We start from the raw sequence: 16,596 nt of genomic DNA on the forward strand, positions 1-16,596 counted from the left end.
GGGGAAAAATGTGTCTCGTTTATAAAAAAAATGAAATAAAAAAAGGATGCTGAAATTGCACTTTTAGATGAAGGATTGTTTCTCCTTCTGGTTTAACTCAAACAGGGTTGCTAGTCGATATTCCTCCTGTCTGAACATGGTCAGTTGTGTGAGATGCAGTAGATCCAATTGTCAAAAGGTCCATTCTGCTCCTCATATGGAACATGTTGAAGGTTGCGTTACTCACAATCGAGAGGAATGTAATGTCCATTTCTGCTTTTAAGAGAATTATAATTGAACTCCATAGCAGATGGTAAATGGCTAATATTGTGTCGCTAATGACCTATAGCAGCTACAACCCATGTTTCTCTTCTTTGACACAGAATGGGGGGGGGCTTCCATGACAAAATGGTTACAACAAGGGCCTATTTAGTGCAGCCTGTGACCGTTTCCCCCCCGTTAGATTTCAGACAAAGAGGATGCGCTTGGATCAATTGTGCCGAACAAAGAGGAAACTATGTGGGGTGACACATCACACAGGGCTCTTTCTGTTGCCCTGCACGTACTCACAGCCGCCCAACACCGAGCTGCCAACAGGTCTTCTCCTCCAACAGCCACTCAAGCAAAAAGCAGGTTACTTCACTTTGCCCCTTGCCTCCACTAATGTGTGAGTAAGAGCACATCTCTGCTTGTTCAAGCCTGCTCATTACAAAGAGTGTGCCCTTGTTCAGTACTAGCAACTCATTTGAAAAATGTTGACGTCTGGACTGGTCGCCTTAAAGCATCTTAGCACAAAGATCATCCGTATCAGAAAAGATCTTTGCACATTATTTGTTTTTGGTATATTCAGCCCTGGTCCACTAAGAAGGTGCCATCGTAACTCCAGTTCTCGCTTTCCAAAAAAGCATTTTTACAGCTGGTGCCCTCAAAACTAATTTGGGCTACACACACACACACACACACAGACGCGCGCGCACGCACACACACACACACACACACACACACACACACACACACACACACACACACACGCACGCCTCTTCTCATGAGCAGTCTTCAGGATTGAGAGCATAACTTCCAGTAGCTTGGCAGTGCTGTCATGCAAGGGAAATCAAACAGCACAAATGTGAGTGTGTGTGTGTGTGTGTGTGTGTGTGTGTATACAAGTGTACTTTTTGTGTTTCTCCAGCCGACAAATTGTGATGTTCACATTGAAATGGTAGAATGACCCTTTAAAGGAACATTTGAGAGCAACCGTAATTATTTTCCAACCCCATAATTAGTTGTATACTCAGTGCTCAATTTCCTGTTCAATTTAAACAGTAACATGTCTGGTCCTCAGCTGTGCTCTTCCTCCAGTCATGCCAGGCTAAGCTATCTAAGCTAAAGGCTCAAGCATCTGAAGAGGGCAGCGAGTGGCTACTTTACTGGAGCATAGGGCACTGTAAGCAGGGCATTAACCGTAAAGCAATTACACAGCTATTATAAACCAATAGATGAGTGAGTCTGTGTTTACAGTCACAGTCAGAGGTATGTCTCTTCATACCTTCAACATTTAACAAGTTGCTTTCACATGAAATTGAGACTGGACGGTCAAATACTTTGAGCTACTGACCAGCTGACCCATGAAAATGAGACAATTGGATTAATTAGTAAAAACACAAACTCACAGGGGAAAATGGGAGGAAGGGAATGAATGAACATTGAAATGTATTGTCTAACGATGTTGTAACGATGTCAGCGATGTTCCAGTTTGGCGAAACACATTCCTGTATTAGCATAATACACTTCCACTGTGTGTTCAAGAACAGTCGTCCAATGACATAAGCTGTCCATAGATCCATAGACATCACTGGTCTTCACATTTCCTTAGTTTAAATTGCAAATAAGAAGTAGGTGTGTGTGTGTGTGTGTGTGTGTGTGTGTGTGTGTGTGTGTGTGTGTGTGTGTGTGTGTGTGGGGGGGAAGGGGGATGGGTGATTATTACCTAAGTTGGCCAAAATCAGTGGTTGGCTGTTTATGAACATTGATGGAGCTTTGCTTGCAAAAAACTGAAAATGTTCAATGAAAGGAAAATATGTATTTGAAGTCATCTTAGTTTGATAGGACTCCCATGTTTCATTGATCAGGGATCGTTCATCAGTGGTCCTCAAAGGAAGAGATGGTTTGTGTCATAGCAGCTCATGGAGTGCAAGTTGTGATCAGAGCAACAGCCAGTAATTTGCTTTGATAGCACCTAAGACAACACTAAAACATCTAGTGATCAGAGGGAGGACAGATGTCTGTAACAATTTAACAAGGCTGGAGAGTTCACTCCTCCCATATCATCGTTCAGAGTCCATGTCCTTTGCTCATGTGTCACAGATGTCATTGCCATCTTTGCTTTTCCAACACTGTTCATGATGTCAGACAGCCACTCTGACAAACGGAGCGGACCCAAAGTCACATCTTCAGCGTCTCCCTTTCCCAGTGTCAATCTCACGGACTGCCAGGGTTGTCATCACATAGGTTGCCAGGTCTTGTCCATAGACTGGATGTGTTCCTTGGCTTTCATCCTCAGTACAGCAATACTGGAGCTGCGCTGGTCCACGTCCTCCAGAGGGTATTTATCGGGGAAGGGAGCCGGACACTGGTAGGGGGGAGGAGCCATGCTCTGCATCCCCTGGCCCATGGAAGGATGAGGGTGGGGATGAGAATGAGAATGAGGATGAGGAGGGTGAGGAGAGGAGTTGAGGAAGTTGTGGCCGGGGTAGCTGGGCTGGAGGCCCTGAGCCGGGCCCATGAAGCCTGGGATGCTGTGGACCGGCGTGGCACTGGACAGGGGGGAGGTCAACCAGGGGTCCAGGGGAAGGGAGTTGGTCATTGATCCCATGTTGGTGTGAACAGGCGGCGGCCGGTTGAAGGACAGCATGGGAGAGTCATGGAGCTTCATGGTGCTGGCGTCCATTTTCTCCTGGCGGCGCCATTTAGCTCTGCGGTTCTGGAACCACACCTGAAGAACAAAATGAAGTTTATCATGAATATGAGGGGAAAGTACTTTACACTACATACCCTTAGGTTTTTGAATCTCACTCTACCACTTGCTCCCCCCACATCAGTCTGAAGACTGATTTTTTAAATCATAACACAGGCTATTCATTTTGTATTAACACCTGAACCTGATCAACTTCACACGTGAAGTTGTTGCAGCACGACAACCCCCATATCCCACCTCAACACACACACACACACACACACACACACACACACACACACACACACACACACACACACACACACACACTCAGCACAAAAGTCAAATAAATGTATTTAAGTTGATATGTGGTTGCAAAGCCTTTATAAGCAATATTCCACAGGTTGCCTAGTTTGTTGCCAGCACCACTATATTCTTACACTGTACAGTATGCATGCAGTGTGCTCATCATTCACAGTGAACTGAACTGTATTGTCCTGCTTTATACTGAAATGCCGAATCCTGTAGAGCGTCTGCCTCTCTGGAGGTGCTCCCATCCCGTCTTAAGCTTGGCCCTTTGCTCCTCCTGACCTGGTCTGTTTTGAAGACTGCACCTTTGTGTCCTTAAGAAGACGTTGCCCTCCTGCCATGTTTGACCACTTTGAATCACATGATTTGTTCTTGTAACTGAACCCTTCAGGTGAAATGTCAGCAAGAAGGGAAGGAAAATGCCTCCGGTTCTAGTGGGAAGTGGGCCTCCCCAGGGGCGGCTCCAAGCACTTTCAGGGGAGGCTCAGTGAATGGAAGTGAGAAAAATCTCAGATTAGTTATTACATTAGTTATCAAAAGGAGATCACACAGAATAGCCTAACTTGTGTGATTTGGTGAAAGAGATAGTTTAGAGATACAGTAGATTTGGGGATTTTGTTTTTCCCACTTTCCCAGAGTCAGAAACTAAGAAATGCCTTCAGATGGACCTTTTCTATGTATCTGGTGTAGACTGAAGTATGTTAAACAGCTATATCAGGCTATCTGGACCCAATTGTTTAGTTGCAATGGCATCAGATAAGATAATCATGATGGGGGGGGCTTTGTCTGAGGGGAGGCTCACAGTCTCAGACTTTGAAAACCCCTGCTATAGAGAATCACACAGCAACTGTACCAACAACAATTTCAGTTATTTCTATTAATCGAGCACAATAAGTTCCCAGTTATTGTACTGCAGCTATAAATTGAATAAAGAACAGCTGCAATGAAATAAACCAAAACATCCCTAACTAACTTATGTAAATCCACAAGATATCTTTGCGTTCATTAATAATAAATCTCGCTCAAGGTACACATTTCTGATGGCAGAGGATCTCTGTGATGAGGACTGTTATAACCACAGGCTTCTTAATTCCCTGATGAGACAGATGTATGAAGTGCCTCCTGGGGGGCTGGGGTTCAACCCACCTGAACGCGGACCTCAGGCAGGTTCACCTTCATGGCCAGCTCCTCGCGGCTGTACACGTCTGGGTAGTGGGACTTCTCGAAGGCTCGCTCCAGCTCGTGCAGCTGGTAAGTGGTGAAGGTGGTGCGGTTGCGCCTGTGTTTCTTCTTGGGCTGATCGTCCTTGCACGGCTCTGGAGACTTGCCTTCATCACTCTCGACGCTCTTCCCCAGCTCGCTCAGTTCCCCGTCGCACTTGTCTGTGAATAGGCCCGTGTCTGTCCAGCACAAGAGAGCAAATGGATCAGCGATGTGAATTTTCTTTGTATGCCCTGCTCTGTCAGTGTTATATCTCTGTACATTTTGTATAGCTTGGCTCGGCCTGCGGAAAATCTTTCATATCGTCAAGTTTAGAAGAAAAACAAAAGGGGAAAACAGACGAAATCATAGTTGAAATGAAGCCTTACATTGACCCACAAACAGAACAGAAGAGCGACCACTTTCCAGTAGAGCACACATTAGTTTGACACCTGCAACAATAGGCTACTGTAGGTCAGTGAAGCAAGCCGTCCCCTCAACTTCAATCTCCAACTCAAAAACACTCCTAATTGGATTTGGAGTTGTTTCCATTCTTTACCTTCTCCAAAGGTAAACTGTCCTCAAACTGAAATCTGAAGACAAAGAGGTCTCACTTGTTTACAGGTCGAACAGTAAATGACGTGTTTTGTCATTGTATCATCTATATGGACTGAAGAAAACACTCTTATTTAATGCCTAAACTACAGTATACTAATGTTTAATGCTGTAGCCACAGTACTATGTTATTCCAAAATGCATCCAAACTTCATGCGTCCTGACCTGTGAACATTTAGCACCAACCCCCTAACAGGCTTTCACTGCAGCTTTCCCTCCTCATAACCCCTGAAGGAGAACAGATGGAGTTATTTAATTCCCCCTCTATAGCCTTCCTTGTCTTCCTACCTGCTGTAAAAAGCTCATCTTGTCTATATCACCTACAGCACGAGGAGAATTCAAGTCGTTAATGCTGTCAGCGTCGGGTGAGCGGTCTTAGACTAAGCAGCAGGTAATTGAATTAAACAAAGTACAAAGATGATCAGATCAGTCGCCCACTTTAAGCATCTGTTAGAGCAGAGTTTATGTCTGCTATCAGACCTGGGTCAAACACAATTCTGCATGCGTCAGATAAGCTGTCAGTCACAGAAAGTAAATTGAATTGACTTTAAAATACTTTGCCCGTGATAGAAATTTGGGTAACGCTTTAGAATACAAAGCACACACACACACACACACACACACACACACACACACACACACACACACACACACGCACACACACACACACACACACACAACACACACAAAAAAAAAACATAATACAACATCTTAACATCTTCATCTTAACATAATAACTACATGGTAACTACAGAGGCACAGGCTGTATTCTAAAGCAGTTAATCCCCTTCCCCTAGTTACATAGTAACTACATGGTAACTACAGGGGCGTGGGCTGTATTCAGCAGTGTTAATTCCCTCGTAGTTACATAGTAACTACAGTGTAACTAGGGAGCTCGGTAAAGTCACATCTTGTACCCTGTACTTACTACTTGTAAGTACATATTTTGTTACCTTGTATTTACGCTGCAAGTACATATTTTGTTACCCTGTAAATTTGTAATGCTCAGTGTATTGTCCTGCATGGCAAATTGCCAATTTGGCACCCAAGTAGCATCAAAGTAACCATGGAAGGTATTTGAACATTTGGCTCAGGTCTGGCAAGGATACATTATTATTCAATACACTTATTTTGTTATCTATTTCAGCCAACCATGTGGATGAGTCACTATGGGATAAAAAGGCACCTCAAGATAAATATCTGTATGAATAAATGTCTCCGCCATTTGTAGCTGATACAGAGTGTCCATCGACTCTCTGGGGTGGGGAGGGGGGGGGGGGTCTGACAATATTCCACTCTTGTTGAAACTTCACATTCCCTCATTGCTTCAGTGGAAGAAGTGTCAGCACATTTCAATGTGAATGTGTCTGAGTGTGTTGATGGGGAAGGAGGGTGACTGCTGCTCTTTCCAAACCGGAGCAGAGGCGGGGGTGAAGCAGGATTTTGGCGTCCGTTTATCCACTTCTCATTAAGCTACTATGACAAAGCCTAGGCTGTGACAATGGCAAAGGTCAGACCTGGTTCAGTGACCAGCTCTCCTGCCTGTCAGCCATCACAGCCACCGGTCTGAAGGCTGCCCACTGCTTACCGGCCAGCACAACACCTCAATACACAGAGCGAGGGGGGGGGGACGAGTGACACCATGCGCAGAAAAGTGCATCTTCAGGGAGAACAGTCTGACTTAACGAGACAACTACAGCGCATACAAAAGAGTGATGTCATTCATGTTTATGTATACGTAGTTGGACAAGAAAAACCTTGATACAGGATGTCCAGCTCAAATTCATGGAGATACGATCTTTGTTCCTGCCACAAAACCACCAAACCACCTGCCAGATTCTGTATGTGAACATAGCTTCAGATCTAACCTGATACATTTGATTCTGAGACAGAATGATAACAATAAACACTGCACAGAAGAGAAGATTAGGGGAATTCCACAAAGGGATGGGATTGGGGAGCTAAAGCCCCTGCACCATCTTGTCCTGTGATTTATCTCTCAGTCTACACAGTTCACAGTTAGGCCTATAATGCAGAAGGCTTTACACAGCAACACTGATTTAACACACTGATTTGGAGTCTTTGGTATCTGCCAGTGACTGGTTTGACATCAACCAGTATACTGTACACAGCAATCTGCAGTCAACACCAACACAGAATATCCAATACAAGTGAGATTGTCTAATTCAAATATGTCAACCTCCTAATTACTGGCTCCCTCAATCTCTCAAACTCGGGTTCAAATAAGACTGTACTAGTTCAAGTAAGAAATGTGACAAGTGCATTGTATAGGCCATTGGCAGTCATGAAACAAATACGTAAATAGGGCTGATACTGACACTGTCTATTACGGTACTTTGTCAACAATAAATAATTAATTAGTGTTAGAATGATTTTCTTTATGTTAATTGCATTTTTTCATGGCCATTGCGATTTTTAAACCTGTGTGTAACCAAGGTTAATATCTGAAGTTCAGTAATATACAGATCTATCTGTCTACCCTGGTTGTCGCCCTGAAATGCTTCAGTACCTTCTTTAAAGTTAGTTACTTAAAGATGAAGAAGGTTTACACAGTCTGGGCTTGGTAACTCGTAAATATAATCAATGTCATCCATAACATTATATTGAATCATTATAAATGTATAGTTAAAACTATGTTTGATATGCTACATTATATTTTTGTGCTTCTGGGTTTTGCTGTTAACTGACCTTGGCTAAATGACCAGTTGTGCTGTGTGCTGTTATGGTTATCACCAGATTTCTGCCTGAACATTGACAGCTTGAATCAGTATTGGTGGCCAGATAACTTTATGGTCAATAGATAAAATATTCATGTTTATTTTGTTTGAGATTGTCTCAGAGGGATCAACATTCTGACTTCACTGCACCAAAATCAGTCATATCTCATCTAATTCAAATTTCTAAAACACTGAACCCAGGGCTTTTATCATCTTTTCAAGAACAGACGTGCTCATCTACAATCAATATCCCTTGATCATCTCACACATTATGATCTGAAAGGCAAAACCTAAGACTCATATGTAAAAATCTCATAATTCACAAAACCCACCCTGGGTTACAAACTCAAACTTTGAAACAAACAACTCATCAGTGATCAGTACCAACCCAGGAACTTGGTCCCCAAAACTTTAATAACAAATACCTGGCGGTGCGAAAATAAACTATTTTACTACTACTACAAACTATTATGTGTTAGAGTTGGGAGCAACCAGCATCTCCACCATCAGCAGCCAGGTGCATGTCTTACCATGGTACTGCTGCTCGGTGCCGCCGTCTCTCAGGGAGGAGAGGTGGCCGCCATAGGAGGGGTGTGATGAGGGCTCCTGCTGCTTCCCAGGCTCTCCCAGGCCCTCGACACCCACCTTGTGCGGCCCTGGGGCCCCCGGCAGACTGAGCAGGGGGTCCTGGTCTTTACTGAAGCCCAGGATGACATCAATGCTGTGGACGCGGCCCCCTGCCGCGCCTTTGCCCATTTCGTGGAAGTTGCTGGGTGAGAGGCAGCTGTCGTCCACCATGCTCATGGTATCCAGTGATAAATGCATCCGAACGTCTGGGCACTCCGCCGGGTCTGCAGGCGGAGAAAAGATGTTTCAGTGACGGACAAAGAGTACAGGAGGAGGTCAGAGATCATCTGCTTGTCTCGGATGACGTCTCTTTCCTCTGAAAGCTTTATACACAGTGTGTGATAGAAACAGCAGTAAAGGTACAAGAGTGTATTCCATCTTAATCAATCAACTTTTGAGTCACTTTTTTTTATGAAGAGTGAACACTGATAGGCTTACAGCTTTCATCATAATTTTGTAACAACTACACAATTAAGAATTCACAATCAATTTCTGCAGTTTAAATATGAATCAAAATAAATCTATCTTCGATGGCTATAAATGGTTTTCACAGAATTGTGTTGCTAGGGAAAAGTTTTGGAACCTAGCTTATGTCCTGTCAGTTATTGTACTAGCAAACACTGGAACAGGAAGTAAGCTGGGGGAAATTTTGAATGTTTTTGTTGTCAAGATGAAACCATCCATATTACACTTAACAGTAAGACATAATTGGTCATTTCATTATGTAAAACCAGATTGTTGGTGTAGCTCCTTATTATATTGCATAAACTCATTTGAAATGAGTCATCTCAACACCATGTCAAATAGAACAAGTCACTGTAACAAATATTTATAACTTTTTTGGGTAAATCAAAGTATTTTATAAAATCTTACATTATGATGTAACCAACAGTGGGATGACTAATTATTGACAAAACAGATACAGATACATCTGCAAAAATAAGTGAAGCGTTTTGGACTTTCTTGAAGACGAGAGCATTGTTTTGATGAATGAAAGTAAAATTCTAAAATATTATCCAAATGGGAATGACTTTGTGCAAAAATGCAACAACAGATTCTGCAAAGCAATCAAAACAAAATCCACACCTCTACAATTTCAGTGACAAGGTAACTTATCTCATCAATGTTATTAATAAAAAGTATGATAGCAAAAAAAGAGAGCCTACCTCTTTGAAGTGAATATATGTTGAACTGTTGGAGTTGCTGACGCCAGGCTTCCACCTGTTGCTCTCAACAGCTCGCTCTCCAACTCCTGAGGAAGAGCAACTCGCTCGCCCACCCAGATCCGCTATGTGCAGCGCTCACACACACTCCGCCCGGCTCTGCTTACCTTGCATCTCTCTAAATAACGTGTGTGTGTGTGTGTGACAATCAGTCCTCGCAGAGATACCTCAATGGAGTGTACGCAAATAAAGAAACCAAACACAGGCACGTTTTCAACAACTGTTTTCATACGCCACTCCAGTGCACAGAGGAGAGAGAGAGAGAGAGGGAGAGAGAGGGAGAGGTGGATGAGGCTCAGGAGGAAGGGGGGAGTTGGGGGTGGAGGTAAAAGGAGGGGATTAGGAGAAGGTTATTAATTGGAATCCTTCCCCTTTAAGAATGATTGGCAGTTGTTTTCTGGTGAAGTAATTGTTTTAAATGTCATTCCCATTCACCCCCACAGGAGGAGGCCCAGGCTAATGAAGCCCGGACAGGACTTTCTTTCATAAATGTATTGTTTTAAAGACAAAAGACCCACTGAAAGTTTTCACTAGTCCCTCCCCCCCCAAACCCCCTATTAGTCCTATGTGGAACTACATGAAAAAAATAAACTTTGAGATAACACGAGTTAACACCTAATGCTGAAGACAGACTCTCTTAATATAACACCCTGAATTTATTGTAAGACTTATTACACATACACAGAGGTGCAATTTATGAGGCTTAAATGTAAAAGAAAATAGGTCTGGTGATTTACATTCAAAGTGACATCCGACCAAAAACAATGAGGTATTGTATCTCTTGTACAAAATCTGTAAATAGAATTGCTAAGTCATATTGTGTGAAATCTGAGTATTGCAGTGTTAATAACAACACAAGAATTTGATGTTAGTAAGGGATATTGTTTTTCTCAAATTTCATAAAATGATTGATTTTATGAGATACACTATTAATGTGAGGTAGCTTTCTGCTCCGTATGAATGGGTTTAAATTGACTTACTTACTTCAAAGTTTTGAGTTTTTTTTTAGGCAGATACCCATACCAATAATATTTACTGATATTTTATTCCAATGTTCAATGTCTTTAAATTAAAAAAAAAATTGATTTCTTTTTTACAAGAAGCCCATATCAGGCTGATAGATGCTTTCAGTGAGGAATGCTCACAATGTTAACGAGCTATTTGTCATTTATTTAAAGTGCTAGAAAAGAGACATGTCTCCATGATGAGACAGGTGGCTGGTGAACACACTAAAATACACAATGGCCATGTATTTCTTTAAGACCTTAATTCAAAGAGGAGAGGTGATACTCTGTAAATGACTAACAAAGGAGGAATAGTAGAGAACAAGCTACTGTGAATTAATTTTGACGACATCGTGGTATGATCATTGCAGGCTGTACAGTACTTCTTGATGCTGATTGGAAGAAAAAAGTTATCATGAATAGAACAGAAATATAATTGTCACATTGCCACCAGGTTGCCATCAGTTTGTGACGCTGAAAAGTTGGTGGTTGTTTCTTGCATGTTGGACACAAAAGTGTCTGTTGGCTGCTTTGAGTCAATGGAGGCTGTGGAGTATGAGGTGGTTGACCCTGGACTCTGGCTTAGTGAGGTAAATGTCACACAGATCAGGCATGCCTCTGATGACGCTAAAGAGATTTCCAGTGACCTCAAACAAATCTAAAAATAAAGCAGGAGAAAGATTTATTCAGTTTTGGTGCTGGGAGAGAAGAAAGCAGGTAACAAAATAGGGAAAGCTGAGACTGCTGAGGGGGGCAAAGGCGAGAGATAAATTCAGTTGAACTTTTTTCCACTGAGAACTGCAAGTAAGTTTCAGTTTAAAGTACATGGCCTTACATGAAGGTATAGAGATAAAGTCATCTCCAGTTTGTGGGGCCTGATGCAATTATTGTTGTTAGTGGCACCCAGCATTAAGTGTAACATTTCTTCAGTATTTATAAAAAAAAAAAAAAAAAAGTCTGGGTAGTGTAGCGGCAGATTCCCTGCCTACCAACACGAGGGTCGCAGGTTTGCGCCCCCGTGTTACAGGAACGATTGGCTGTGTCTGCGGGTGGGAAGCCGGATTGGGGGTATGTGTCCTGGTCGCTGCACTAGCGCCTCCTCTGGTCGGTCGGGGTGGCTGTTCGGGGCGGAAGGGAACTGGTGGGAATAGCGTGATCCTCCCACGTGCTACATCCTGCCGGTGAAGCTCCCCGCTGTCAGGTGAAAAGAAGCGGCTGGCAACTGCGTATGTGTCGGAGGAAGCATGGTGCTAGTCTACGGCTCTCCCCAGATCGGAGCAGCAGGGGGGGGAAATTGGCCAAAAATGGGTGAAAAATCAATTTCGCACTGTTCCTATAGATTGCAGTGGATTCCCTTAGAGGAGTGACACCAACCATCCCTAATGGAAAGTGGTTGCTACTAGATAGTGACTCAGGTGTGGGCGAGCCGGGTCGTGCTGCTAGCTTTATGGTGAGAGAGAAAAGATGTGCTTGCAGGCAAGACTTACAACTGGGTTAGCCAGTTCAGTGACAGTGCAGGCGTTGGATGCTCCTGTATTCAATTGTAGGCAGCCTCACTCACAGTCAGGTATGCAAGGTGTCAGGTAGAGGACATGAGAATGCTATGAAAACCAACAACACATAACTTGTTAACCACCTGCTAAAAGCAAGTAAACAAGGTACCACGGCCAATCGGCCATATGACAGATATCTTCTGTCAGCAGACAATTCATTAACCTTCTCCAGACAGAGGAAAAGACTGAGGCAGATAGGGGGGGAGGGGGTGGGGGTGTTGCACAGTTTAAGGTCAAGCTCAGGATCACAGGATCAGGATCACAGGAGGCATGTGTGGCTCCAGAGGCAAAGGTCCTCATCACACAGCAGCATTATCTCCCCACAAGCTAGCAGGCTATTGCTAAACCACACTCATACTGTACATATAAACACATCTCCAAATGTCTCTCCTTCAAGCAGAGGACATAGCACTGTGAACAACCATCCAAATGTGAAGACCAGGAAACCAGAACAAAGCACAAGAGATGTATGTTTCCCCTCAACCTTTGTTCATCCAACAAGCTTATGGGGGTAATGATGATAGTGTAAGGTGCGCATTTATCCTCTCATGATTTTGTTAATTTGTCGCCCTTCTACTCTTGTTTCCCCATTATCCTAATTGAGCATAGATTGGTGAAGAAGGAACAGTGTCGTTATCAAGCTGCTTAGTTTGATCAGATGACAATGTAAGTCCCCCTGATCCTATTAGAGACAAAAGCAGCTAACGTGTAAATGCGCTGTGTCAGCTTACTGAGGGAGATGTGGAGAGAGAGGGAAGGAGGGAGGAGAGGAGAGAGGGAATGTAAGGAGGAGAGAAGAGTGAGGTGCTGTGAGAAGAGGAAGGGGAATTCATGTGATTCTCTCTCTCTTGCGCACGCACGCACACGCGCACACACACACACACACACACACACACACACACACACACACACACACACACACACACACACACAGGGCACTCTCCTACATGGATTCAAATTTGCCCTTTCATTAGAGACCCCCTTGATAAGTCTGGCTGTTTACCCCACACAAAAATCTAACTATTTTACCATTATGAAGCCGTGTTAACTAAATTTGTTGTCTGGCTTTCAACAATTGTCATATCAACTCGGATACCACTCACTGTACAACAACCAGATTAGTTTAAATTTGTTGAAATAGCAGATAGTATTAATTAGCTTGACTTATTAATTGTTTGATTGTGATTATGTCAAAATTCTTACACTGTTGTCTTTTTCTCTTGTCTCCACATTCAGGAAATTTGACCCATTTACCGTTTGGGGAGGTAGGCTTGATGGAAGAGAATGTACCCAAGTACATGGACATCCTCAATGATCTTGTGCAAGAGTTTGAGAGGCCAGTTTCCTTCTATAGCAGGATGTACTGTATATACTATGTAGTATACTAGGCATCTCGCGCGCTACGTGTGCTCATTTCCTCGCCCGCAGCTCGGCTGCTGAGTGGCACTCGAGCAATTGTGATGTCATAGACATTGTGACATCTTCATGGACATCATCGTCTATGACATCATCAGTGATGTAACTATTGCAATTGTGGTTTTTGGTTACACTGGTGCAATTGTGACATCACTGATGATGACTATGTCTATGACATCATCAGTGATGATGTCACAATGTATATGTCGATATCATCAGTGACATCACAATTGCTCCCTTTGACATCATCATTGATGTCATAAGATGATTTTGATTCAATAATGATGTCACTGATGGTGTCATAGAACATCAAAACAGCAGCATCCATTTGATCTCTTGTAAAACTGGATTATGGAAGTCTGATAGCGGCTGCTGCTCAATTACAGTACAAGCCAATAATGAGAGTGATGTCAGTCAACTGAGGCCAGATAGAGGATTGTTTCATAGCATGTTGGCAAGCAGAAGTACTATTATAGCATTATTCTTTGCCAGAGCCCCAACAACATTATCTGTGACTCTAAACAACATTATCTGTGACTCTAAACAACATTCACTGAGGCCCAGCTGGTGTGCACAAGTCCTTGGCCTCTATTTTCAGCAGAGTATTACTCTCTGAGCCAGTTTACGATCCAATTAAGTTTATCTTCACACCAGTCTACCTACTGACAGGTTAAACTGATAATACTGTAGGGGGCAGATTTTGTTGACAAAATGTGCTTATTGAAAGCAGTAGGTGGCAGTGTTTCAGATAAGTGAAAGAGAGAGTTGGTACGAGTCAACTGCTTGCCAGCAACTGCCAGCATCTTGGCACAGTAGAAGTGGAGTAGTAGGGTGTAGAAAGATGTTGCATTCGTTTACACTCTTGGATAATAAGGACTGTCTATGAGTGACAAGATGAATAGGTCAGGCATAGAAAAACACTAAAATCTCATATATTTCTATTGCAATTCAAATGTAATGATTATTGTAAATTAGTTTAAGTGTCATGTGCGATAAGAGAGTCCTTAGTCAATCATCATTATAAATATATTATTTTAATAATGGATTATGCATATTAGGTGCTAAAATATTTTAGGTTATAACAAGTCTGGACAGTCTGCATCTGTATTTTCTAAGTGCTTCGCATTTTTGAGCATGGTTTGGTAGCCCAAACTCTTTACAGATTTCATGCTAAAGATTGAATGTGTTATTTTGATGTGTCAAACATTTGTTTGCTTTGTGTGACAGCGTATACAATAAGTATGCATTGATTATAATTGTGGAGGGAGACCATGAATCTTCTGCAGGATGGCGCTGGGTGATTTCTTGATGTCGTGTTCGATGATGTTGCCCTACATAATGTCCTGTGTGTGTGTGTGTGTTTACATTTAGTTAGATAATAAAAAATAAAACAAATAAAATACAACTGATGTCAATCTCTTACTTCCAATTGCAGAAACAGAGCACAAAACATTATGAGAGCTAAGCATATCAAATGGATCATCATCTCTGTGAGTTCAGGTGTGGGTTGAAGTTTTCAATACATGTTTTTACATCCCAAAAACACTAGCTGGGAACGTACAGTAGCTGTGCAACATGCACAAACATGTAGGCTTTCATTGGGTGCATTTTAATATATAATATTAACAGTGTACACAGAGCTGAAAAGTATACTATTATATCATAATTATAATAAAAAGAGCTAAGCAAATCTACTAAGCAATAAGAACTGACCTAATGTTGGCAGTTTGCCTAACAGTTTAACAACAGTTTATGATGGCCTCCTTTCAACAGAGGAAGAGTACTTGGCATTTTAGGTTCCTATCAGTTTTAAGAGCCCACTGAAGAGCCTGGTCATTGATCTGATTAACGGGGAGCTGCTGAAGCAGAGGAAAGCTGCTCTGTGGGAACCAACAGCTGCTTAGCTCACATATTCTAGGAAGGAAGAGCACCTTATGTCTAATATTGGCTCAGAAAGCAAGGGACCACTGCTGCCTTTCGCTTAACCTGGGGCACAGGGTTCTCGATGAAGTGCATTAACCTAGTCTGGAGTCTCTAGACCAGTGGTACTCAACCTTGCCCTACTCAGGAGCCACATTGACAAAAAATACTTTTGCAAGAGCCACAATTTAACTTTTCCCTACAATCCAAAAACATCCCTTTCCTCTCTGAAACCAGTTTGGTTCAGTTTGAGTCTTGCCAGCTCTTCAGCTGTCCACCTTTCGGAAAGTCGGTACTGGACCTGCTTTATTTTGTGATGTTGTTGCAAATTGGACCTTTTGAATTGTGAAATGACATCACAAAGCAGAGAGATGCATTTTCCAGAACCCATGGACATGAAGAAAAACTCAAGTTCTCAGTCCGCTTTAAATGTTCAATATTCCTCTTCAGCCATTTTAGGTTCATGCTAAGCTAGTTTTCCCAATGTGATGGAGTTTGCACTTGTCTCAGGTACCTGCAAACAGAGTGCGACACCTGAGATTAATTCTGATGACAGTTTTGCTGTTGTTTTTATTTATTTTTTTATTTTTTAAGTAGGACTTAAAAGAGCCACAACCACCCATAAAGGCTCTAGAGCCTCGAGTTGAGTATCACTGCTCTAGACTATCTTAGCACACTTCATCTTATTTACCAGTGGCTTAGACCACTGGTACAGGTGAAGGTTCAGGATCGGAACCTACCAGGCAGGTACAGCACATTCCAGTTCAATTTGGACTGGAACAAGCACTGTGAAAAGCTCTTACAATATGTTGTTAAAGGCATTGTGCTAACATGCCAGCTCAATACGTGTAAAGTCAGATTTAACGATGCAAAGGTATAAATAAGCCCTATACTGTACGTTTGTCATTAACCTCAATTTCAAAGAGCAGCTGAAAGCAACAGTTGAGTCAATCCATGCCACAACCTTAGGAGATTAGCCCTCATCGAAGTGTCAGTTGAAAGCAAACCAAAGCGTATTACAACTTCTGAGAAAAGGGAGAGATCACACATTCACATATG

General features: G+C 42.6%; 1 protein-coding gene across 1 annotated transcript; it reads right to left on the minus strand.

The window, feature by feature from the left end:
* Window positions 1–2,479: 2,479 nt before the first annotated feature.
* On the minus strand, window positions 2,480–8,619 carry LOC310786881 (retinal homeobox protein Rx1-like; the record flags this gene model as incomplete). The annotated part of the gene is made up of 3 exons (XM_083648208.1): window positions 2,480–2,971; window positions 4,388–4,641; window positions 8,325–8,619. The coding sequence occupies 3 exons, from the start codon at window positions 8,617–8,619 to the stop codon at window positions 2,480–2,482; spliced, it is 1,041 nt and encodes a 346-aa protein (XP_083504334.1).
* Between the last annotated feature and the right edge of the window lie 7,977 nt (window positions 8,620–16,596).

The sequence above is a fragment of the Poromitra crassiceps genome (genome assembly GCF_964638095.1).
Source record: "Poromitra crassiceps genome assembly, chromosome: 12".
NCBI lineage: Eukaryota > Metazoa > Chordata > Actinopteri > Beryciformes > Melamphaidae > Poromitra > Poromitra crassiceps.